This window comes from Ochlerotatus camptorhynchus, unplaced genomic scaffold (assembly GCF_037179485.1).
Source record: "Ochlerotatus camptorhynchus isolate MF236.1 unplaced genomic scaffold, CSIRO-AGI_Acam_v1.1 ptg000220l, whole genome shotgun sequence".
Taxonomy (NCBI): domain Eukaryota; kingdom Metazoa; phylum Arthropoda; class Insecta; order Diptera; family Culicidae; genus Ochlerotatus; species Ochlerotatus camptorhynchus.
Genome location: NW_027040710.1, coordinates 3,029,280 through 3,054,937, shown reverse-complemented (window position 1 = coordinate 3,054,937; position 25,658 = coordinate 3,029,280). Strand labels below are relative to the sequence as shown.

Here is a 25,658-nt window from a genome sequence, read left to right as displayed (position 1 = left end):
GTCACCTAGCCACTGAAAACTGTCCTGCCAGCCCTTCATGATGTATATAGGGCTTGGAACTAGTTGATTGAAAATCATTTGATCAGGTTCAAACCAAAGAATACTGAGATTCTTCCATTAAGGTTCTACAAAGGGTAAGTAATTTTGTGTTCTTCTTCTTTTTTAAATATCATAAAATCATCATCATTAGTTTACACATACATTCATATATTATGAATACGAAAATTTAAAACTTGTATTTCGTGGGTAAAAAACGAAAATTTCCTGGGTAAAGCACATTCACTGTATTTACTTACTTGTGTTCTTCGAAGTATAGCACAATTAAACGCAATCGAATACACGAAACTCAAAACAACTGCTTCACAAAACTCTTGGTGAACAAAATTCATCACAAAGAAAACCATTTCTACTTTACTGCTTTGCTAGCAATCGTAAAAGTATCATTGAAACAGCGGTGCCAGATGTATTGCCTCTAGCAATGAATTTAAGTTTATTAAAACAATTAATTGCGAAGTCTGCCTTATTAACATAGATGAGTGGATGTATTTAATGGTGGATAAATATCTAAAACTGATTAAATAAAACATAAATGACCATTTTAAACATTTTACCGGTCCAATTAAAAAAGTCACAGAAGATTGAATTCAACACTAACAGGGTTGATGGCAGCAGTGCACGTAGCCTGTTATACACTTTCCCGCTCAGGGATGTAAACAAACTTGCATACAGCGCAGTCTGGCAGTGCTTATGTTTTGTCTGCTACATTCTTATCCACTAGATAGTGTGACATCACATTTGCTGTTGTATTGAAATGAAGGAAGAAAAGAGATGGTTAAGTTTTCCTCACCACCAGTTGATATTTATGAAAAATGGGCAGTTTTGGCGTGGGGACATGCACTTCCAATGAATTTTACCAATACATTTAGAAAATGATGATCGAAGAATATTTCAAAAAGAAGAAGTAAACAAAATAATGACCCTTTGTAGAACCTTAACTGAAAAACAAGTTAATTGATGTTTACTAAACGCACCGCTCACTCGTGCCCCCGTCATTCTTTCGTCGTCATACGGCAAACGAACAGCCGCCTGCGTGAGACGAGATTCCGGCTAACTGTCGGCAGTATAGTTGTGGAAATAAGCAACGTGCCCCCCGAGCACGTCATTTTCGTCTCTGTTTCTATTTCAAACAGAATACCCATCCGTCGTCATAATGACATCATTCTACATCATATACCTTTCTTATAACCAAACGCAGATCTGTACCATTCTAAGGACCAACCCGCTCCACGACCCGCATAAAGCAGCACCAATATGCAAATCATTGTCGTCGGAAGGAGCCAAGTAAGAGTGCATTAGCATCGCGCGCTAGCAGAATGCAGCTTTGGCCACTGCCCCGAGTCCGTCAGTCTGTCTCCATCTTACTGTTGTTGGTTGTTTACCTTTCGCTGGTGTGTGTTTCTCGCTAACAAATTGTAAATAAATTCAACCAGTCATGTCGTGTGAAAGGCAGGTACCTACCCAATACAACTTATCGTAGTTGTGCAATCATCGATTCTTAACCTAGGTTCTTTCTTGCTATACGGCGAGACTAGACCGGAAGTGAGAGGATTTTCAACTTACCTCCAGCACCAATCATAAATGTTTCCTCCTCCGTCTAGGTGTTATTTCTCCTGTCTATTGGCTCTGCAGCTGCTACGGCAGCTAGTTCTGTGCTAGTTGCGGATACCACCGATGATAATCACGAGTGCTCCGTTATCGAAAATAATTATTTCCGACTTCTTCGAATTCCTGCTAGTTTCTTTCTTCTGTCCCGATTTTAGCTTTGCACAAAAAATACCACTCTGCCAACAGCTAGGTTCTTCTTCAGCTGGTGCATCGGAATTTACTGATTGTCGCTTTCTTCTAGATTTGCATCCCCAGCACTCCAATCGAAAACAATTAATCGCAATCACTCTTCTGCCTCGATTTGATAAAAGGGTGCCAAAGGCTAGTCGCAGCCAAAGAAAAAAAAAAATTAGCAATGAACCAAAAATGGAACGATATTATCAAGAGCACCACACACCGTAAATGTACACAGTAACAGCATTAGAGGGTATAATCAGCCACAGAAAAAAAAGACCACTATTCGCCACAGGACATCGTTGCCCCGGCTGCCACCGCCGTCGCAGTCGAAATATTTTTTCACTGCCTATTCCCAACTACTCGGGGATCAATCGAACCACTTCCGCCGTGCTGTCTCACGCGTTCCGTGAGGATTTCCGCAGGTAAGGAAAAAAGTAACACTACTTCTACTCTGTAGCGGGACTAACGCGAACCGAATTCATGCAAAGTTTGGCATTAAATGACGACGAGAAGGAGTTGGAACGGTTTGTACATAGAAAAGACCCCGAAGAAGCAAAGCGAACGGGCGAACGTAAACGGACACACAGAAGAGCATCCGAAGAATCGAACCAACACAGGCGCGCATCGGAGCATACATTTTGCTGTGTTTACACGGGCGAATGGATAGTGGTGTGTGTGCGGTTTGTTGACAGAAAAATATGCTTCGGCGCTGTGCACCCGGTGGTGAAAAACAAGTCAACGAGCAGTGATGTTTCAAGGCGTTACGAAGCGCTTCGCAATAGGATAGGATAATTTGAGTCTAACCCGGAAAAAATAATCTTCACGGGGAAACGAAATAACTCAAATTAAGTCTTTTTTACTCATCTTGACACCTAAGTGAAACCAGTCATAATAATTGAGCTCTTTACAAAGAATCCAAATTTAAGTATTTTGCAAACACTTCGTTTTAAGGTAGAATTCAACTGTTTCAGGAAGAGTGAATATTGGATAAAAACTACGCAAAACCGGGTTTTAATTATATAAAATTTAGTTGAAAAGAGGATTTTTCAGTTGTTTTTTTTTTATTTGTGAAGAGTACTAAACACCAGTTTTATGTTTGACTTTATTTATACTTATTACAATAAAATCTGTTTGTTGAGCTTACCATCTACCGGTTGACAGGGTAAAATTCCAAGCTTCTCCATTTTCAGTGGATTCACTCTCGGCTCCCGATTCCGGCTGGTGCATTCGAAGTAAACGTAGCAGACCCATGAAACTCAGCCTGATTGTTCTGTATTTGTGGTAAAAAAAATGGAAAAAGAAGCAAAGATCAATCATCCTGAAAATTGGATCGAAAAACTAAAATGTCGTTACCTTCATTGATCCACTACCTTCGGATACTGAGTGATGGTTATCTTACTAATTAATCATTTTGTTCGACCATTTTCCACAGAGATGGCGCTGTTCCGCTGGTAGGAAGTGTTAAAAATCCCCATATATAAATTGAGAGAAGTGGGAATAATTCGCTTTCGGTGCATATTCAGGTCAAAAAAAGCGAACGATAACCTAAAGAAATTAATCAGGGACTTTGTCGTTCAGTTTTTTCCCGGAAATTATTGTTAAGCAAGCTACAATTAAATAAAAATGGTTTTTCCCCATACAATTTTACCTGCTTTACTACCAGTCCCCAGAGAGCCAAAAAATTCAAATTTGAGAGAGAAATTCTCTCTCACGAGCTCAATCTCTCAACATGCCATGTATTTTGTTGACACTCGATTTGTGATTTCCCTTTCACAGATTACAAAATATAGTACCTGACACTACAAAACATGTCTGGTACCTCTATATCAAGAGCAAATTTTCATTACGTCGAATGTAACAAAGGTAAACAAAGTCGAGCTATCAGTGTTAATCGATTCCCCTGCTATTACACTATATACTGTCCGAATATAGGATCAAATCCCATTTTTAAATTTATTTACCAGTCAAATTGCTTTTTGACGTAATCACCTTCCGATCAAAATAGTTTTCGATGTTACTTAAGTCACCCAATTTCTATGGAGATGCCGTTTGACTTAAGTAACAGTGCTGACAAACCCGTGAAAAGTGTACGTTCGTCGTTTCGCTTTCTCATTATTAAAGTGAATAAATCGAACTGTTTGTTGCTAAGATGATTTCGGTGGTTCTAAAATGATGAATGGGATGCACGTAAGGAGACGTAATTGATAATTCTCCCGAATATCCTGGTAAATACACTTTGACTTAAGTAACAATAGGGGCCACCAAACGACGTATAATAAATTTTGACTCAAAAACCAGTATTTTTTAGCATGAAAGCTAGCGATTTGCATTTGTATGATTAAAACCCTGCTAAATATGTTAAACATTGCTATCACTATGAGATTATATGTGTTTACTTGGAAATAGGAATAACTTTTCGGTCATCAAAACAAAACTTTATTTTTCTCGGATTGGTGCGAATGTTACTTACGACATAATGAAAATTTGCTCTTGATATATGCATTTGCTTTAACATTTGAAGTCCCTCCTTTTTTACATATTCTGCGCAAAAGATACTTTATGCCCCGCCCTATACATAAAATTCGGCGGTAAATTCTGTGAGGGGTGAGCTATTTTGTGTGCAGAATGTGTAAAAAAGGAGGGACTTCGAATAATAATCTAAATGCATATATAGAGGTACCAGACATATTTTGCACTGCAGTGTCCTCTGTGAACAACTATAGGAAAACAGATTGTGTCTAGTTTCCGATAGATGTCACCGTAAACAACAGCTGTGACATCTGATGGAACATGAATGTAGAAGCTTGACAAAATGATCAATTGTGGACTCGACTGTGGAGCAGAGCGTAAAATTATTGACTGCCTAGGCTGAGTGTGAAAGCACTTCACTATTCAATTCATTGCTCTGTGCAGACCGTTTGTACCAAACGGTAAAGGAGAGGCAATGAAAGAGCCAACAAAAACATTCAGTCACTCACGAGCAGGCGACGCACACCGCTGGTCTTCGCTCACACAGCATGTAATTGAGTCATTTTTCCGTAGAAAATGTACGCTCAGTCATTCAAAACAAATATTGGGTACCATCACGGCAGAATAAACGTGTTGACTGAGCTACTGACTGAGTGCTCGGCTGTCAGTGACTCGTTTATCTCTCAATCATTCAGGCTCTCACGAGGCAGTGAATGATGAGGCAAATGGCAGTTCATATTCATATCAAAATGACTCAATGAACCTGACTGTTTTGCGCACTGCTGTGGAGTAATCGTTGGCTGGTGGAGGCAGTGTCGCCGGCAAGATACTTTTGGCCAGCAGGATGGAGACCTAAGAAGGAATTATGTTTAATTACTACATCTTTCCGGAATTCAATCACGTACTGAAGAGATGAACTAGCCTATGGCTAAAAATCTCTATAATAAAGAAAAAAAAAATCACGTACTGTTTATGTTTAGTAGAACCATGTAGAACTTACCTTTTTCCTCTCCGCAACAGTAAACATAGTAATCACTAGATTAATCCTTTATGGTACACAACTTCGAGGTTAAGATTCCAAACGGGAAAAGACATAGCTGAAATAAAAATGTCGAACGTCACAGTTTTTCGTCCAAAACAAAGTACAATAGCAAAACTCAATTTTGGATACTTTCACAGTAAAAGTTTGTCTGTGGTAAAAGTAACTGTTTTGGTTATACTTTAAGATTAAGTTAAAAGTACTCATCAATAAGAAAGAAATGTATCCCAAACAGTAGTGTTATAGAAGAACTTATTTTTAAGTATTTTCTATCTCGATTTTGAGTTGCTTCGGTTCTCCGTGATACAATTACGATAAAATAATATAAAATCACAATCGATCTTATTGTATGTATATCATACAAGTAAATTGAAAATATTGTCATCCCTAATAAACGGGTACCATACTCTAACGATATCATAAAGTTGGGATGATATCCCGAATTGGTGGTTAGGCGCTACTTATGGTTATTGCACAGACAAACAGACATAACACTCGCAATTTGTTCATCGAACAAGCATTTAACGGTCAATTTAAAAGTATCGTAGTTAGTAGTACCGCCACCTGTGGCGCGCATAGTCAATTCCCTTGCGTTTGACGTTTACACACTACCGCCACCTGTTCAGCGTACTACCCACCACAGTGTATTCAACAGATGGCGGTAATGTTTTAGCGAGGATGTTTTACAGCGAGAAATATTCAATGTGTTATGTCTGTTTGTCTGTGGTTATTGTTTATGCGGGATGGCATCAATAGATTAATTAATAGACCTACAATACGTTTCATATAGCATGAATTTTCAACAATAGAAAAATAAAAACAATAAAATGAATTGTAAAAGCATAGAGGTAACTCTAAGACCAGAAGGTCCGAAGAAACGAGCTAAACTTTTTGGCTCAGCTCTGGTACTATCTTCGGTCCCAAGCTAATCGATGCACCCCTCGAAACAGAAAAATCCACGAACCTCTCATTTAATCTGTCGAACTTTCATATTGAATCCAAACAAACAGTGTAGTACTAGAATTTCGACTAGAATGGGGTACGTTAATCGATTTGCTTGGGACCAATACTAGATAAACATTTCAAAAGGTCCTATCTGCATTTATCGATTCTCTTCATCGACTTTCTGTTTCGTCAATAACTCAGCTGCAATACCTCTCCCTGTTGTATTTGACGTTTTGGACGCTAGATAAGAACCTCCTTTATCAAACTAGGGGAAATGCAGGTAATGTCGACCTAAGTGTCCCTAATTTGGGCCCATACATAAATTCAGCAATCGACTAAATTTTCAATAGCAACCAAAAATATCGATTAGTAACGTCCCAATAACGCGTTCATCTAGATAAAATTGATAAATAGCAGATTTTTTAGCGATGGGGTCTCCCTTAGCTCAGTCGGTAAAGGCCCAGCTACAAAGCAAGACCATGCTGGAGGTGGATGGTTCAATTCCCGGTCCGGTCTAGGAATTTTTCGGGTTGGAAAATTTCTCGACTTCCCTGGGCATAGAAGTATGATTGGACTTGCCACACAATTATACCAATGCAAAAATGGTACAGGCATCGAAAGCTCTCAATTAATAACTGTGGAAGTGCATCTAGAACACTAAGTTGAGAGCACGCAATAAGCTAATATGCCATATGCAATAAGCTTAAAAAGCGAAGAAGAAGAAGAAGAAGAAGCGATGGGTTCAATCTTAGATCCATAGGCCAACATTAGAGACATTTCCCCTATGTGGTAGAATTAGCGCGAAATCTGTTTGCATAGCAGTGGTTATGAAAAGAGAAAGTCGATGAAGAGAATCGCTCAAAGCAGATAGGACCATTTGAAATGTTCATCGAGAATAGGCTAGTCAAGTAGTGAACCAATTTATAATCGATAGTTTCGTATTGATTTTTGGTAAAACTTCATAGAAGTTATGGGAATTTTAAGTTCAAGGACTTCGTAGAAGTTCAGCCAAAACTGTAGGTCCTCAGCGAACTGAACGTAGAAGTTCAGAGAATTTTGAACTTCAGGCTTTGATTAGGGATTTTACTGGAAGGTTTGGGATTTTTGTTTCACTCAGATGTTTAGAAAAAATCGTAGAGAAGCTAGGTTTGTGCAGAAATGCAGCCATATATAGTAGTTGTAGGTTAGTTGTAGTTGTAGTTCTAAATAGCATTTATAAGTAGTCTCCATTATCCAATTCAAATCAAACCAATCCCACCAAGGTGGTCACCCGCATAAAAAATAACTATAAGAAGCGCCTAACCACCAATTCGGGATATCATCCCAACTTTATGTGGTATGCTCATACTATCTATGATATTGTTAGTGTATGGTACCCGTTTAATAGGGATGCTTTAAAACAGACCTGATAAGACTAGGAACTGTAAATAATAATTAAAATCTCAAATGTACTAAAGTTGAAAAGACGCATCTGTGTCACTTGAAAATTCATACATGTAAACCACACAGACACAAGAAATAAAGATCATTTAAAGTTAGTTGGAAAAGGTCATGAAAGTTCGGAGACCTTCGTCAAAATGAGATAACTTAAATAAAATAATCCTGGTAAGAAGTTGATGAAACAAATCAAAGAACATTGGAGCAGGTTTTCCGCCCCTCAGGATTTTTTTAGTGGCAAACGTAACCTTCGTCCACTGCTGAGTACGGTGCTGAATACATTGCAAATCTGTTACTTAAGTGTGTAACTAGAGCATTTCCAACCATACCTATTCCTTCCACGGTTTATCGGTTTCGTAGCTTGACGGATATTGGATATTATTGAAATCGTACCACTTTCTCAGTAGGAAATCTTTGTTTTTATTTTTATCTTCAACTTACTTTTAACACTCCCACTCTACTGTACAACAATCGCACCCGATCAGTCACTCTCTTCGATTGGTAAATCAAATTCAGTAAATCAATTAACTGCACTTCAAATTCATCCTAAACGGTAATTTTTGGGAGCAAAATGGTTGCCTTGGTCTGTCGTATGGACCAATCGCTTTTCATCTTATTCGTCTTCGCCTTCGTTCCGAACCGGGATCAGCTTTTCGCAATCAGATTGCACATGTCGTTATTCTTCTGGTTCAGTGCATGCGTATGACCAGGTAGTTTGTACGTCATCTTGCTGGTGTGCACCTTCCGGTATTTGGTTCCAGGAACGGCAACCGACTCCACCACATTCCGACTGAAAACGCTGTCCGTCTGTCTCAGCTGCATACAGAGCGTATTATCCGTGGAAAAGTCCAAATCCGATGACAGATGCAGCTGCGGTTCCTGACCAACGTTGAAGTGGACGTTTAGTGAAACGAACGAGGTATCCAGTGAAAGGCTTCCGGTTACGGTTATACCGGTGCTGTAAAGATTGTGATGTTATTTTTTAAACATTAAAAGATAATCCTCTAAAGACTCACTTCTGCTCCACCTTGGATTGTGCATTTCGTCCCCAAATGCTCATCGTCACCTGCCCGTTCAAATCGATTGAGATGGCACCAAGGGTACTAAGTTTGACGATAGCACCGTTCTGCAGAGGGAACCGTTCTTCATTGTCCTGAAGCAACGTGGTTGCCTGATAGGCCGGAGTCGATTCGGAAGCCGTTCCACTCCAGACATGTCCCATGAGCTCACCTTTGCCGTCGAAGAAAACAAGGGGTCGTAGAACGGATCCCTGTACTGACAGTTCCATGCCAGCGGTCGAATCAGTGTCATCCTCAACCTCCTCGTCACCACTACTAACAAACGAAGAAAGTCCTCCGGCGAACAATCCAAGGGTGAACATGCTGAACTTCTCCTCGCCGACTTCCAAGGCTAGATCCACGATACCTCGCTTCAGGACACCTCCATTCATCTCCTGAAGAGACTCCAGAGATGCGTTGAACGAAGGGACTTTGGAATAAGTTCTCATTAAAGCCACCGATAGTCCTCTAGCACCAAGAATGTGGTAGTTATTCAATTGGGGATCACGTCGTATTACTTTCTCCAGCAAGGCAGCAAAGTCCGGACAGCGATCAGCCAGCATTCGTACCTTCTGAAGAAGATATTGCTTCACTTCGTATGCTTTGTCGTTGGACTTCAAAACCTGCACTAGATGCATCAATTCTTCAAAGTCCGGCTTCAGGTCCAGAAGGATATCGAGAGCCAACGCTCGGGCACTTGAGTCGTATTTCTTGGATACTTGCATGAAGATGTCCTCGAAGACTGCTCTGAATTCATCGTTCCACAGGAATACGGAAAATGAACGCAAGGCTTTCATAGCTGCTACGCTGATCTTGGCGCTACCTTCCTTGGCAAGCTTGATTAGAATATCCAGTGTTTTCGGTGACTTTAGATTGTGCAACCCCCGGATGAACTTCTCCTTACATCTGTCTTTCTTGCACCAGTCTAGCTGCGAGAGCAAAAAGTTCTTGACCTTTTCGACCAGCTCAGTGTCGTACGAATTTCCAGGAAGTTTGGCATAGCGGTGTGCTAACGATCCAAGTGTTTGCAGCAAAGTGTCATAGAACTTATTATTGTTTGGCTTCTTCTCGGCCATCTCTAGCAGATCTTCGATAATGGCCTTCTTGGGTCGACTGCCCACAGCAAGCGCTTGCAGATACCGTTCAGCAAGCAACAATTCTTCATCCGATTCGTACTTCAGCAAGGTCTTGGCAGCTTTATGCGATTGAACGGTTTGAATGGCACCCAGCAGATCGAGCAGTTGCCCCTGTTGCTCATCCATAGTCTTTGCCTTGAGAATACGGTGGAAATCTTCCGTTGATGTCTGGCGACCTTGTTTCACCAGAGCGACTAGCGCAGCAGACGCATCCTGCTTTCCGATGCGTACATTCGTGAGACTCTTTTTGAGGTTTTTAACCAACTTGACCAGCTGGAAGAAATTAGTTTTCCATTTGAAATGTTATTCTTGATGTGAAAGAAATTAATCACTTACATTATCACAGCCATCTCCATCACATTTAGATTGAAATTCTGCCGATAATAAGCCCTGTTCTGTCACCGCCAAGGACTTGACAACCTCATCGACTGTCTTGGCCTCAACGACACTCACTTTACTGGATCCTTTTTCTAGTTCCAGCTTAGTCGTAGACTCAAGAAACGCTCCAAGGGCATCGTATGCATTGACAAGATATTTTACGTAATCCAGAGCGTCCACCTTCACCAGTGTTCCTTCCGTACTGACGGTGAAATCAACACTGCGAGCTGTCTTGATCAAACTACGCATTGGATATTCGGTCCGTTCGTGGCGATCACCCGCAAACTTGCAGTTATTCTTCACTTTGTGATAGCGGGTTGACGAATGCGATGTGTACTGCACCTCGCACGTTCCGGATGGATCTTCCTCGACGTACTGTCCATCGAGAAGCTGATACTGGAATAAGGTGGCAACTCCTTTCTTGAAGTTTTCCAACGAGGCATCTTCTTGCTTTTCAAAGTAGATCTTCTTTACAGATCCAAGGTTCCAGTAGACGTAGAATGGGGTCGAATCGATGCTGGCCAGTGTTGTCCTTTGTTTCACCTCACCTGGTGTAGTGTATAGACTGGGACTCGAGATCTACAATGCACAAATAGGGAATTTCAAATCATTGTATGCAAAAAAGCTCACCAGCATAATGTAAACAGGGCACCAGCGGCTATCAGCATGAGATTTCAGGAGCAACTGAAATTCCTGCTAATTGACTAGTACACTAGCGCTAGCAAATCCGCACAGATGTAAACACCACATTACTGTGAATATAATTACCTTGAGCCGCAGCAGTTTGTGCTCGTCATCGCCCCAAACGGTGGCCACGTGGACTTTGGCCTTGACGAGGTACCCGACGGTGTGAGTTGCGTTTTTGGCGTCGCCCACCCGAACTTCGTTCAGGTAATTGTACGATTGTTCCGTGCCCAGCTGGAATGCGTCACCAAATGCTACAAAGGAAATAGATTATGTAAGTGATATCAGTTAGTGATGTGTAACATGGACATTTCATGCTAAAAAGCCATTAGTCTTCGTTGAACTGTGCATTACCAGCAGATCGAGTGAGCTGATGGAAACCTATCGAGAAATAAAAAGAGGTTGAACGTGAATAGTTGACGCTTTGAATCGGATGAATAATTGTGCTATCCAATAAACCGGAACTGTATCCAATGGATGACCTTGGTTCCTTTCATACCCATGGATATCATCGTTCTATTCCAAAGCTTTAATTTTGAGGGACAATGGAGCACCGTATATCAAAAATCGTATCCTCTATGATCCGCCTTCTTCATTAAGTGCTTGGTAGTTTCCAGACTCCGCATTTTCATTGGCCTGCTAGTTGTGTTTGGTGACTGTTCGGATCAATTATAGAATATGACTAAATTTTTGCAGCAACTTTTCAAGCAGCTCAACTGTAATATATATTTTAATAAAGAACTATTTCACCTTGAATTAATTACTAAATTACTTACAAGAAATAGTCCCCTCTAATCCCTCGTGCTACGACACTGGTTATGCTGCTGTTTTCAGTTCCAACACTAGTCCTAAATAGGTAAGTTTAGTTTCTAATTGTTTTGCTTCTAATCTTATTATTTATAGGTACTCACAATCAATCAATTAATTCAACTTGTTTACGGAACTATTCTGATAGTATCTTCAGCTTCTGGCAGGTACTCATCCGATTTAGAAAGTCAACCCTAATATTGAAATAGTTGATGTCACATCTAGTAAGTATAGTACATTTCATTTTGTTTACTTACGGAATATTTAGCACTAAACTAAGAAAATACCACCTCCACAGAAAACTGATTTAAACTTTAATTTATTTGTGATTTTACAACTTTATTAAACAAAACTGAGCTCCTCCACTATCTCTTGGGTTTGGTTTTGTTTGTATCCTCCGTTCTACTTCTCCACGAATCGATGTAAACAATCAACGACGGTCCTACCGCTGTAGACCGGTGACACATACATCTCGCTTCTCACATCTCACTTCACGGCAGGCCGGTCGCGAGTACAGCTGAAGCCCAGTGGTGTCAACAGTGACTCCAATCTCCCGGGGATTTCATGGAAAAAGTATCGCAACGGCTTCCTCTATCCTGATATGGATTACTCTGTCATCCATTCCACCGCTTCGCTCCTTCTGGACACTTACAGCTCAGCCACTCTTTCTCAAATCAATCATGTTATTAACCAGAACAACCGCAGTTTAGATCTTTGTTTTGTAACCGCCCAGGACATAGCTCCTTTCTTATGCAAGGCGCCCACTCCTCTGGTGAGACTGGATTAGCATCACCCGCCGCTACTGTAGTAACGCCGAGTAACTCTCCAGTTTAGTTGACATTGAGTCCGCCGCTCAAACTATATTCAATGTCTTGGCATATGTTATTGACAGACATGTTCCGAAAAGGATTCATCATCATACGACCCATCCACCATGACATATGAGCGAAAAAAGAGAGCCGCTCTTAGGAAATTCACCAAGCACCACAAACTATCCCTTCAACGTCACTATGTCAGCATCAATCACGAATACAAACAAGTTGCGAAACGGTATCTTCAGTATCGACGTGGATTGCAAAGAAAGCTTAACTCACGTCCCAATCAGTTTTGGAAGTTTGTCAACGAACAACGTCATGAACCTGTAAGTGCTAGCTACCTCAGTTGGGAGCGATCCTGAGAATCCCTGACTACAATGGTCTCAGGGTCAGCACGCTTACCGAACTAGGTTTCACTATAGTCGCTATATTCATAGTCTGGCGGATAGAATCTCGGGAACCAATTGAGCTGTCAAATAGCGGAACCAATCGAGCAAATCACGACCAATAACAGAAAAGAGCACATCAGCTATTGCGAACAAAATTTCGGAAAGCGTTTTCTCGTGACTAAAGGATCAGCTACACAAACTAACGCCATCTTTAGGTTGTGGAAAGTCTCCCCTATCCGATGAGGCTGGTAATTTACCTTCAATTGGCGGAGAAAGAATAAACAACGTTTTGTTTATAAAAGTTGATAGCACCTTTTCAATTGTTGGTCTACAATATATTGAAATGGTTCCGCTTTTTGATAGATCGAAATTCTATTCGCCAGACTATGAATATAGCAACTATAGGTTTCACGTGGCAAGGAATGATCGCACTGGTTACAGCAAAAACTCCTACAGCACTTCAATATTCCAAATTATCACTTTTTATTGTCGGATTCTACTAACACTTTTATTCCTCCCTACGTATGTAACACTCCCACTTTCTTAATTTCTATCTGACCTGTTTCTGTTGTCTTTCCCTTCTTCTTCGGGGCCCCTTGCAGATCCACCACCACGTTTCCTCGACGACGGCTTTGCTCGGCACCACGTTCCATTTTCTTCCTTCTCTCCTTCGGTGGCGTTGGAAATCTCCTTCGCGCGCTATTCAACTTCTTATGCTGGCTGGGCCACCGAGTGTGTTGACGGACTCGGCTTCGGCAGTTCGTGCCAGAATTGTCCTTACTTGGCTGGGGACTGGCGTAGCCTACCGGTACATCTACCAGGTATACCTCAGCGGTTCTGTCTAAAATTTAGTTTTGGGCAGTGGAATCCGCGTGATTCAAGTGTGGAATTCGGGGTAATAAAATATGACTCGCGATTTTATTGTACTTAACTGAATTGCGTTTTATTTGTAACTGATCGATAGCAAAAACAAAGAGATAGAATAGGGTTACCAACTCTGTGACATCGCACTATATGCCCTGTGGGAACAAGGCGGTTCAACACTCCTCCTCGATGTTCAGGGTTGGCTGGCTGCTTCACTCCGGAAGCCCAGCATTTCGGAAAACTTCCGAACCTTGACAGCTCCCAACGGTTTTGTCATTATGTCCGCGACCATGTTATCCGTTTCGCGATACTTCAGGATAATCTCCCCTGATGATGAAAGTTCTCTGGTGAAGTGATAGTTAGTATCTATGTGCTTGGAACGACGGTTCTGCTTCTCCAGAGTAGCGAAATCCAAACAGCTTTTGTTGTCTTCCCAAACGATGGTTGGACTTTGTTGTTCCTCGTTGAGCTCCTTCAACAGCCTACGTAGCCACACAGCTTCTTGTCCAGCCTCTGTTAACGCCACATATTCGGCTTCCATCGTTGAAGTAGACACGCATGATTGCTTGCGACTTCCCCAGCTCACAGCTGCACCGCCAAGAAGAAACACGAATCCGCTGTTCGACTTCCAATCAGCAGTGTCACTTGCCCAATCGGCGTCGCAGAAACCCTCCAGCTTCAGGTTGCCAGCATCGAAGTACAATCTGTAGTCCACCGTTCCGCACAAGTACCTTACAATCCGCTTGAGTTCATTCCAATCCGCTTGCAAGGGGTTGTTGATCTTCCGGCTCAATATTGACACTGATGCTGCTATATCAGGCCTGGTATTGGTGGCAATATACAGCAGCAATCCGATCAAACGATGATACTCGACGTTGTTCGCCAAGCTCTTCGACTCCAATCTGCTCTTGTAGTAGCCAGTATCCATCGGAATAGTCGACCGTTTCGCCTCCTCCAAATCGTAGACCTTGGCAATCTTCCGGATGAATGATGCTTGGTTGATTGAGTAAACTCCATCCGCTCCTCGTTTCACACTGATCCCAAGAAAATGACGGATTACTCCCAAGGAAGAGATGTTGAACTTCTTCCGTAACTGCTCCTCAACCTTGCGGATCTCCTCCTGCAGACGACAAACGACGATCATGTCGTCCACGTATAAGAGCAGTTACATTCGCTCTCCGTTCCTCAGATCCTTGATGAACAAGCAGGCATCCGAGGCAGACTGTTGGAACCCAATGCTAATGAGGAAATCCTTTATAGTATGGTTCCAAACCCGAGCGGCCTGCTTCAGGCCATAGATGCTTCGGTTTAGCTTGCAGACCCAATCCTTCTTTGCGGGAACTTTGAAACCGGGTGGCTGAGTCATGAAAATCTCCTCCTTCAACTGGCCGTAGAGGTAAGCACACTTAACGTCAATATGCCTCACCTCCATCTTCTTGCTGCTCGCCATAGCCAGTAGTACCCGGAATGTTTGTTGCATCGCAACCGGCGCGAACACTTCCTCGAAGTCACGCCCGAATCGCTGAGAATAGCCTTGCGCTACAACCCTGACCTTGAAGCGCACAACTTGACCATCCGAATCCTCCTTCTTCTTAAACACCCATCGACTACCAACGGGTTCGCGCCCCGCAGGAAGTTTCACCAACGCCCAGGTATCACTTTCTTCCAGGGAACGCATCTCCTCCTTCATCGTTGTCAGCCATTTCTTCTTGTCAACGGAAGCCATCACTTGCTCGTATGTCGTCGGTTCTTCACTGCAGTAGGTAGCTAGGCTAACCTTACCTACTGCATAGTCGTTCAGCCGCTGCGGAAGAACACCCCGCGTGCTTCGTTGCGATCGGCGCAGGCCACTAGCTTCTCCTCCTGTGGCTTCACCGTCCGTATCTCCCGCTGAATCGCTTTGCTCATCTGATCCGGAATAGAAAGATTCATCACCGTCTTCGTTATCTTCTTCATCCTCATCCGGGACCACGTCCGGAATCAAATCCTCTTCGGTTCGGCCGAACTCGACTTCAACTTCCTTTGAGCCGCAATCTCCTTCTGAATGGATCTCCGCTCACAGTTCCAGAAAGTGAGCGTCTCTGCTAATAGTCAACCGTCGAGTCTCCAAATCGAGGAACCGATACGCCTTGGCTTGGCTACAGTAGCCAATGAAAATCATCTTCTTGGCCTTGCTCTCCAGCTTTCCCCTCTTCTCGCTTGGGATGTGGACATAGGCCTCGCATCCGAGAACTTTCAGATCCCGCATCACTGGCTTACGTCCGAACCAGCGTTCGAACGGCGTCCGGTCGACGGAACGGGATGGCAGCCGATTCTGGAGAAACGTCGCTGTCGACACTGCCTCACCCCAGAATTCCTTCAGATGGTTGGCAGCGATAAGCATACACAATGCCATTTCTTGGAGGTAACGATTTCTTCGTTCGGCTACCCCATTCTGCTGAGGGGAGTATGGGGTAGTGTACTCAGCTTTAATGCCTTCCTCAGCGAAAAAACTTCGGAGCTCGTTGTTTACGAACTTGCCACCGTTATCTGACCTTATCACCTTCGGTTTCCAGTCGAATTGGGTCTTAACCATATTCACAAATGCCTTGATCTTCCCAGGCACATCAGACTTATTTGCCAGAAGATAGACCGTAGCATATCGACTATAGTCGTCGATTAATGTGAGGAAGTATTTGTTTCCTCCTGGGGTGATGTGCTTGAACGGACCGCACACGTCCGAATGCACTAGCTCGAGTATTTCCGTTGCACGCCTCTGCGCTACCTTCGGGAACGACTGTAGGTGCAGCTTGCCTTCAAGGCAACACTCGCACACCAGCTTTATCCCGCAATCAACCACCTTCATCTGGGTGCCGAGCTTCTTTTTGTTGATCAGGTCCACCACGTCGTAGTCCCTGTGGCCAAAACGACGATGCCACGTATGCTGGCAGAAATCGGTATGCCGAGCAGTAGCAGCAACCATAGACCTCGCAGAACATCTCAACAAATACATCCCGTCGCACAGGTCGGTGGTATTTCGGATTCGACATCCATGTGAATGGAACACAACAGAAATATTCTTAGCTACTAGCTTACTTACTGACAACAGGCTACCTTCCAGCTCTGGAATGAACAGGACATCTTGTACCTTCACCTCTTGATCCTTTCCATTGCCGTTCACGCACAGCAGCATCCCGTTGCCGACGCCTGCAGCAACTGTCTTCTTCCCGTTCGCAAGAGTAACATCGACATGCACGTCTTCCACCAGCTCCGAGAAAAATCTCCTGTCGCCTGTCATATGATGCGACGCGCCGCTATCGACGAACCAGTAGCTCTTCAAACCGTTTGCAAAACAGCACTTCACCTCCTCGGCATCGGTGGTTCGACCTGCACTCGCCCAGAATAGTAGGGGTGCACCGGAATCCTGTGCTTGCTTCGCCTTTGGTCCATTGGAACTCCTGCTGCTTCCTGATGCTTGCTGCTTCTGGTTATCCGGCTCGCCTTTCAGTGAAGCCAGATACTTCCGGCAGTTCTTGCGATAATGGCCGGGCTTATTACAATGGAAGCAAACCTTTTTTTTTTTGCTGTCATCGGAGCTGCGACTACGATCCATCCGCTTCTGGTATTCGTCTCGAAGTTTTGACTTCACCAGCTCCATCGTAATATCCTCGTCGGGGCGACTCTCGAGCGCAGTCACCAGGCCATTGTACGTTTCCGGAAGGCTTCTCAAAACCATGGCCACTTTCATCTCCTGCTCGAGCTCCAAACCAGCCGCCTGCAACCGATCAAAAAGCTCCTCGACGTCCAGCAGGTGCGATTCCATATCGCCTCCTTCGTGCAAATTCTGCACAGTAGCCTTTTCGTGGTGCGTTTTCAACGCATTCCACATCGCACGCGCACTCTTTGCATTTTTGAGCAACCCTAGCTGATTGTTTTCGATGGTGAGACCGATGGTAGCTTTGGCCTTTTTATCCTCCTTCGTCCACTGCGCAGTGACGGGCTCGGGCTTGGCCTCGTCAATGACATGCCACAACTCCTCACGAGTAAGCAGCATCTCCATCCGGTATTTCCAAACGTTCCAATTCGTGTTGGAAAGTCTCGGGAACGAAAACTTCGCAGCGTCCGCCATCTTCTTCCACCTCGAGAAAAAAAAAATCCTCGTGCGTAAAACTCGGAACTTCCCGAATGTCCGCACGAAAAAACTGGGCCCATAACCTGTCGGAGGTTTGGGCAGTGTAATCCGCGTGATTCAAGTGTGGAATTCGGGGTAATAAAATATGACTCGCGATTTTATTGTACTTAACTGAATTGCGTTTTATTTGTAACTGATCGATAGCAAAAACAAAGAGATAGAATAGGGTTACCAACTCTGTGACATCGCACTATATGCCCTGTGGGAACAAGGCGGTTCAACAGTTTTTTCCTCTCACTCTCTTTCACTTTCCTCTTACTATCTTCAACTATCTTCTGTCTGCACAGTAATGTTTGGTATTTTTTAGGCTTTGTCTGGTTTGAATATTTCACCAGAGACTATCGACCGTTTATCTTGATGGTTCTTTGATGATAGACCTGATCGGTGTATGTAGCCTAGAAATACGTTCTTCGGGTCACTGTCCTTTGACTATTGGTCAGTGACCCAGGCCATTCGTTTTCCATTGCCAGTCATCGTGTCCGTTATGCCGTTCATAATGGCCTTTTTTGTCGTCACCTCTCATGGCCGCCTAAATGCTGCTTTTACTCCATCTGGTGGTGGGTTCTGTAGACTACGGTGGGTGGATGGCTGCGTAATACGGTAGGCTACTCTACTCTGGCCTACCAGGGAGATTTACTGACGGAGAAAAACTGCACACATATACGAACATTACTTGCCATGATTTTTCAACATATTAACGAGTACTCTACACGATATTCTAAAAATTACTCGACACTGTAACGTGACCACTCACAAACCTAATGCTTCTAACGTACCGCAACTATAGGAGCGTTTACTCTATATAATCAAAAATGATTAAAATTCATTCAACAAATATTAAAATTCAATCAAAAAGAATTAAAATAATAGAGTAAAAACTTATTGAAATTTATTCAAACACGATAACTTTTTAATTTGCCTCCCAAAAACGTGTAACAGCAAGTTTGCAATGACATAACTTAGCCATTTCTTGGTGAATTTCAAAAATTGTGGTAGGGGAAATGTTGGCTTCGGCAATACCTTAACCTATTATCGTCAGGGGGTAAACAGAGTCCTTGAGCACTCAAATTTGGCCAATAGCTGCTCTGAAACACAATGTATCTACATGCTAAAATTGAGCTCTCAAGGACATTGTTTACCCCCGTGACGATAATAGGTTAAGGTATTGCCGAAGCCAACTTTTCCCCTACCTCTAGAATTCCTAGGCTCTGTAGATTATTTTCATTGCAGAAACGTTAAAAACAGGGTTGTCTAATTTTTTTAAACGCGTAAAGAATCGTTACACGTTTTTTAAGGTGTGTTTATGGGTTTTGCAAGTGGTTTAAGATCCATAGTTTAGATTAATGGGCTCAAATGTTCATAATTAGCCAGAATACAGTCATGGTTCCTATATAACAAAAACCTGGATATAATGAAACGGTTCTCGAAAGATCCGGAACATCCGTAAAAGCGGTCTATCCATAAACCCCTGATCCTAGAACTCCGTGGTTTTTCGAAAACATTAGGAACAGTGATATAAGAAAGAAGTTGGGTTCATGACATAAACATGGACCTAGATGGCCATGGGACCGTCCTCGGGAAGATCTGGAACATCCTTAAAAATAGTCAATCCATGAAACTGATCCTAGAACTCCGTGGTTTTTTCTAAAACATTAGGAACTGTGATATAAGAAAGAATTTGGGGTCATGGCGTAAACATGTACGTGCAGCCTAAGGGAATCAAAGGGATTTATTGACTGGACGAGGGTTCGTGGATTTGCCAGTCCCTTGTCACGTGATTACAGATGGCCATCTGGTTGTTTTGTTTTCCAAAGGTCTTCAATGAAGCTGATTCACCCTGCTGCAACAAAACCATCAGGCAGAACTTTACAACCGGTAAAGTATCTGCAGACATTGGTAATCCTTGCACTTGATTTTAGAGCTCGGCAGTTTTAGAAAAACACTAGGAGCTATGGTGATAGAATGAATTTGGGGTCGTGACAAACATAGGGCCTCCCTTAGCTCGGTCGGTAAAGGCACAGCTACAAAGCAAGATCATGCTGAAGGTGGCTGGGTTCGATTCCCGCTCCGGTCTAGGAATTTTTCGGGTTGGAAAATTTCTCGACTTCCCTGGGCATAGAGTATGATTGGACTTGCCACACAATTATACTAATGCAAAAATGGCACAGGCATCGGAAGCGCTCAATTAATTACTGTGGAAGTGCTAGAACACTAAGTTGAGAGCACGCAGTAAGCTAATATGCGATATTCAATAAGCTTGAAATGCGAAGAAAGAAAGAAGAAGACAAACATGGACCCTGATAGCTATGAGACCGTCCTCCGAAAGATCCGGAACATCCTTAAAAGTGGTCAATCCACGAAACTGATCCTAGAGGTCTACGTTTTTTTTTTTCGAAAGCATTTTAAACTGTGCTGTAATAATAAAAAAAAATTGAGGTCATGACATAAACCTGTACCCGGATGGCCATGGAGCCGTCCTCTGGTAGGTCCGGAACATCCTTAAAAATGGTCAACCAATGAAACTGATCCATGAGTTCCACGGTTTTTTCGAAAACACGTGGAACTGTGATATAAGAAATAATTTGGGTCGTAACAAAAACATGAACCCGGATTACCATGAAACCATCTTCCGGAAGATCCGTAAAAGTGGTGCATCGATGATACTGATTCTAGAACACTTCGAACTGTGAAGTTTTTCGAAAACAAAAAAATCATCAATTTTTTCACAGTTTCATGTATGAAACACTTTTACGGATGTTCCGGATCTTCCGAATGACGGTCCAATGGCCATACAGGTTCATGATTATGTCACGACCTTAAATTCATTCTTATAACACAGTTCCTAATAATTTTTTTTAAATAAACTGCGGAGCTCTAGGATTAGTTTCATGGATTGACCAATTTCACAGATATTTCGGATCTTCCTGAGCACGGTCCCATGGCCATCCGAGTCCGTGTTTATGTCATGAACACAGTTCCTAATGTTTTCCAAAAAACCGCGGAGTTCTAGGATCAGTTTCGTGGATTGACCAATTTTACGGATTGTCTCCAAGATTTATATGTAAGAACCATGACTGTATTCTGGCTAATTATGAACATTTGTGCCGATTAATCTAATTTATGGATCTTAAGCCACTTGCAAAACGCATAAACAATCCTTTAAAAAAAATGTGTAACGACTCTTTTCGCTGTTCAATAAAGTAGACGACCCTATTTTTAATCTATTTATAATTTTTGAAATTGTCCTTCTAGGGGAGGCTGTCTGCGTAGTTAGTTAATGAACAGCATCTTAGTTGAACGGAACCCAAGTCCCTTCCACCCCTTGGTTGTCAAGGTGATCCACCTTTAACCGCCGACTTGCTCCTGCTTACTGCAGGACAACGTGCCAAGCCGTCCGAAGCGGTAATGTGCAGTGAAGAAGCACGACAACAGCGCTGTTTTATATATTTTCAGGTTCAAGCAGAACGATGTGCAACCAAGTGGTACTCCATTATGACGACTGGGTTTGGGAAAAATGTTTATTTCATGAAAACAGTGATAATTTTCAAAAGTTTTTTATGGAAAATTGAAAAAGTATTTATTTTAGCAGATACGTAAGGTAATATCCTATCGATTGGCGTATTTGGATTTTAATTTCATCTATAAATGAAACAGTTACAAGCGTTCAAAACCTAACACTATTTCACCACACATATTTTTGATTTGCACCCCAGTATAGTCGACAAAGACGTTACTCTACGTCAAAAAACGAAAAAAAAATTGAACCAGTTTTGAAAGCTTCTATGATACCAAAACAGTATTCAAAACAAAGATCTCATTTCTTTTTGATTCCACGCTGCTTCTCCTTACAAACTATACAGCCGGTCGAAAGAAGAGAAAAATAACCGGTGGATGATAGCACGGAGGATGGAAGCCCGAGCAGGAACGAATATCTCGATACCTTAAATTGGTATGGATGATCCTGACGTAAGAGGTAAAATACCGAAAAATTGTTCCCACAATACCATTTCAATACCAAATTTTGATAATGCAATTCCTAAACAATACCAACAAGGTATTCTTTTGGTATCCAAGTATAAATTTTTGGTATTTACAATTTGCTCGTAATTTTTTGGTATTATTCTTGGGTATTTTACCTCCTATGTCATGCTGGTCAATACCAAATTTTGGTATCTGATCAGAATTAGGTATTCATTAGTTATTTTTTCCTGCTCGGGAGGCCTTACAAAAGAACCTACACCGCATTGAAAGCGCCGTGCCGCGAGAGTGACGTACATATTTTCCCATCCCATTCAGAAAGGAACCGTTATGTTTATATTTACTACAGCCCTAATAACCACGGACTGGCAGTGGCTGATTCGGTGCGGATCTTTTTGCCAATACTTTCTCCACGCTTGTCTGGACACTGTTCGTACTATATTTCTTATAAAATGATTCGGTCCACTTATTCAAGCGTAGGTACTAGGTGTTACTGCAATGAAGGGATCGTATGTGGTGATTATTGTAACGATTCTTACCCGGAGCTACGTGGCACTGTCCTGCAATGGAAAGGGTACATAAATGAATAAATTAGCATCTCAAATAAACTGATAGGAGATATTGTCAGTAAGCACAAGTGAGGACCAACCGGCGATAAGAGATCGATGGCTCAATCAGCTGACTCAACGATTTCATGCATTGCTTAGGAACATTGAGAATTTGACGGAATGAGGCGGGCAAACAGAGACTGGCAGACACGTCGACCTGTTTTCGTGAATATTATTACTCAACCCGGCTCTTCTACCGCACTGGAACACGTATTCTATTTTGATACTCTGGACTGCTTCTTGGATGAGGAGAAACTCATCCACCAGTGTCATTCACTCTCGACTTCACTGCCAAGGTCAGAGGTTATCGACTCTCGCGAGATTGTTTTGTTCTCTCGCATGTGGACTCGAATAAGATGCCAACACTGGAGTGATTCCGATAATATTGAACCATCATCATTATAGGTGGATCCTCACGAAGGTTTCATAACAATCATACTCACCCACAAAGAGTGACACCACGACGAGTACCGCTAGCTGTATCTTCATTTTCAACCACTTCCTCCAATTAAATCAAATCAAACCAGTTTCACCCTCGAATCAATGCAGCATATTCGAATTGAACTGTGCCTCTTTGGTGGTATTTATGGAGCAACTGTAAAACTATGCACCACACAATTGATATGCTCCCGTCCCGGGTTTTCACTGTTAACACTTGGCAGCTTTTGGGGATAGCAGCACGGATACTGCAGTAGAACGGAACGGAAGGGACTAGAGACGGGATATGGGAGAGTTGAACGTATATAGCTACATGCGATCCTACACCGGAAAGCGGGGACTAGTAAACTGATCGCGACGGGTGCTAAAAGAGAACTGAGTTTCGAAAGAGAAGCAGAAGAGATCAATGTAAGGCCTGTCGGTTGGCTGATGTAGAATAGCGCTCTTCAACAGACGAGATTGCCGGCTTCCCAATTCCAGCGTGGTATCTGGTTGGTGTGCGGATGGAAACGGTGTTTCAATGAGTGGATTTTATTGGTATATGAAAACAATATGCACTCAAAAGATTGTTAAATTTAAATAGATTAAAAGATACGCTAAATCACCACCCACACTAATGCAATATGCTTTGCAGTATTGGGAAATTGCCGTAAAAGCTCTTCGCAGATGTCACTACTGCATCATGATGATAATGTTGACAGACTGCATAGGAAATTCATGAAAATGAACAATTTTCATCAAACGTGCAAAACACCCTTCCAATACAACCTTCGAATTGTGTAGGAAAACGTCATTCCGATTCGAGCTGGGACTTCAACTATCTGGATACTTTAGTTTTTCCAATAAAATTACTTTCAAACATATGAAATATCGTTGAATTTCCCTAATAAAAAATTACCATAAACGAACGATAACCCAAACGATTGAACTATTTCACAAATTGTTTGGATGAGTCGTTAAGCAAATTACCCATAACATTTTAATTAGGGTGATATTCAGTATACAGAATATCATGCCCAATATTGAAATAAAATAAATTGAGAAAACGTTGAGATGGTTTTCAGGCGGATAGTAACTCTCCGGATATCCGGATAGTGAAATAACAAATTTATTATCCCTTTAACAGCTTTCTTTTTTACTGTTCTAAATATTTGTCAAAAAGTTTGTTTTTAGGTGCCAATGATGTGGAATGGCAGATCTGTTAATTGCCAAAATTTAATAAAATTGAAAAATAAAAATATCCGGATAATCCGAGTCCCAGCACTAATTCCGATGAGACTTATGTGCATTTTTGACTTTTGAATTTCATACGAAACATTTATTTCATTTCACGACACCGTCAATGCTACAGCGTACAAAATATGTAAACAAAGGTAAATTTCATAAATTGGTTCAAATAAAGATGATTTGCTACTATAGTATCACCACAGACAAACAGACATAACTCTTAGAAGAAAATTCTTCAAAAAATATCGTCAAGCGTATTTTGCATGCGCACTAGCACCATCTATCATCCACAATCCCAAGCATTGATGTGCAACTAGAGCATCCCTCGTTCATGCCATTTTTTCACCAGTTGCTTTCCCTCGTTCTGTCAACGCGTCAGCTGTGTTGAATAAAAACAAAACAGATGGAAGTCAGTGATGTCGGTTCTACTAAATTTTCCGTAGATCTATAGAATTGATTGAATTCTGCAGAAATATGGATCCGTAGGAAAAATTCACAGTTGCTAAGACTTTTTTTAGCGATTTGTTTTGTTTGTTTATTGTGCTTTTTCTTTTGCTCGAAACAAGTTTTTAAACGAGGTAATGTATCACTAATTAGTGCCCTTTCTACCACCGCTCATCACTTTTATGTGTGTACAGCAAAAAATTAGTATATGTATCAATCAATTAAATTCATGGAGAAGTATTGAACATCAATAACTGGTAAAAGGGGTAAAAGTTGAAAGAATATTACAGTCATCAGCATAATTTGTTCTCGCATTCTGTGTCAATCTTACAGCGTAATATTTTAATTATTTAATAGGAACGGAATGACTAATGTGCAGCACTTTTGATGTAATATTCAACAACTTTTTTTCTCTATTCGTCAGATGTGGTATGTGTCTCCAGTGGGATGCCATGACCACCTATCATTTTCAAGAGCTGACATCTACTATCTAGACGTGAAAAAGAACTGGCATCACTGATGGCTTGCTCAATGCTTCAGTGGCGCCACCATGACAAATGCAAGCACATTCCCAACTAAAACATTATTTGCGATGAATGTGATTGTGAGAGTTATGTCTGTTTGTCTGTGGTATCACTGTAAAACCATCTAGAATCATTCTAGAGTAGAGTACCTGTTGATTAAATGAAGGTCAGTTGTATTTTCCATCGACATGTGTGAGTTTCCAAATGTTTGCCTAAAAAGTATTATTATTAACTATTATTGAATAATACCGTCCTATACAACCATTTCTCCAATATCCCCAGCATAATTAAAGCTTTCTTTAGTAAACGTACTCAGTTCATCTAAGTTAAAATCACACATTTTCAACATTTCAAAAAAAAACAGCTGCGAAAGAAAAGAGATGAACTAGCCTCAGGCTAAAAATC

General features: G+C 41.8%; 2 protein-coding genes across 3 annotated transcripts in view; both read right to left on the bottom strand.

The window, feature by feature from the left end:
- The window catches only part of sky (GTPase-activating protein skywalker), a 183,062-nt gene extending 180,700 nt beyond the window's left edge, over positions 1 to 2,362 (bottom strand). The window contains exon 1 of the mRNA XM_065225032.1: positions 1,621 to 2,362. The gene's annotated coding sequence lies outside the window, so the exon portion shown is untranslated. The remainder of the gene's footprint in view (positions 1 to 1,620) is intronic.
- Positions 2,363 to 8,128: 5,766 nt separating this feature from the next.
- On the bottom strand, positions 8,129 to 23,416 carry Mtp (microsomal triacylglycerol transfer protein). Of its 2 annotated transcripts, XM_065225007.1 has the most exons (6): positions 23,064 to 23,416; positions 22,552 to 22,572; positions 11,073 to 11,242; positions 10,263 to 10,883; positions 8,749 to 10,199; positions 8,129 to 8,690 (listed from the first exon to the last, which is right to left on the bottom strand). In XM_065225007.1, exons 1-6 carry the CDS (start codon positions 23,107 to 23,109, stop codon positions 8,378 to 8,380), a joined length of 2,622 nt encoding a protein of 873 aa, XP_065081079.1. In that variant the 5' UTR covers positions 23,110 to 23,416; the 3' UTR covers positions 8,129 to 8,377. The 2 variants fall into 2 exon arrangements, with proteins under 2 accessions (XP_065081079.1, XP_065081080.1); XM_065225008.1 differs by lacking the exon at positions 22,552 to 22,572.
- Positions 23,417 to 25,658: the final 2,242 nt, after the last annotated feature.

What these genes read in the sequence shown, in the direction of transcription:
- Mtp (XM_065225007.1), bottom strand. Translation starts at nt 23,109, where the DNA reads ATGAAGATACAGCTAGCGGTACTCGTCGTGGTGTCACTCTTTGTGG. An exon ending in CGTGGTGTCACTCTTTGTGG is followed by an intron (nt 22,573 to 23,063) that starts GTGAGTATGATT and finishes TTTCCATTGCAG; the next exon opens with GACAGTGCCACGTAGCTCCG. An exon ending in ACAGTGCCACGTAGCTCCGG is followed by an intron (nt 11,243 to 22,551) that starts GTAAGAATCGTT and finishes TTTCCTTTGTAG; the next exon opens with CATTTGGTGACGCATTCCAG.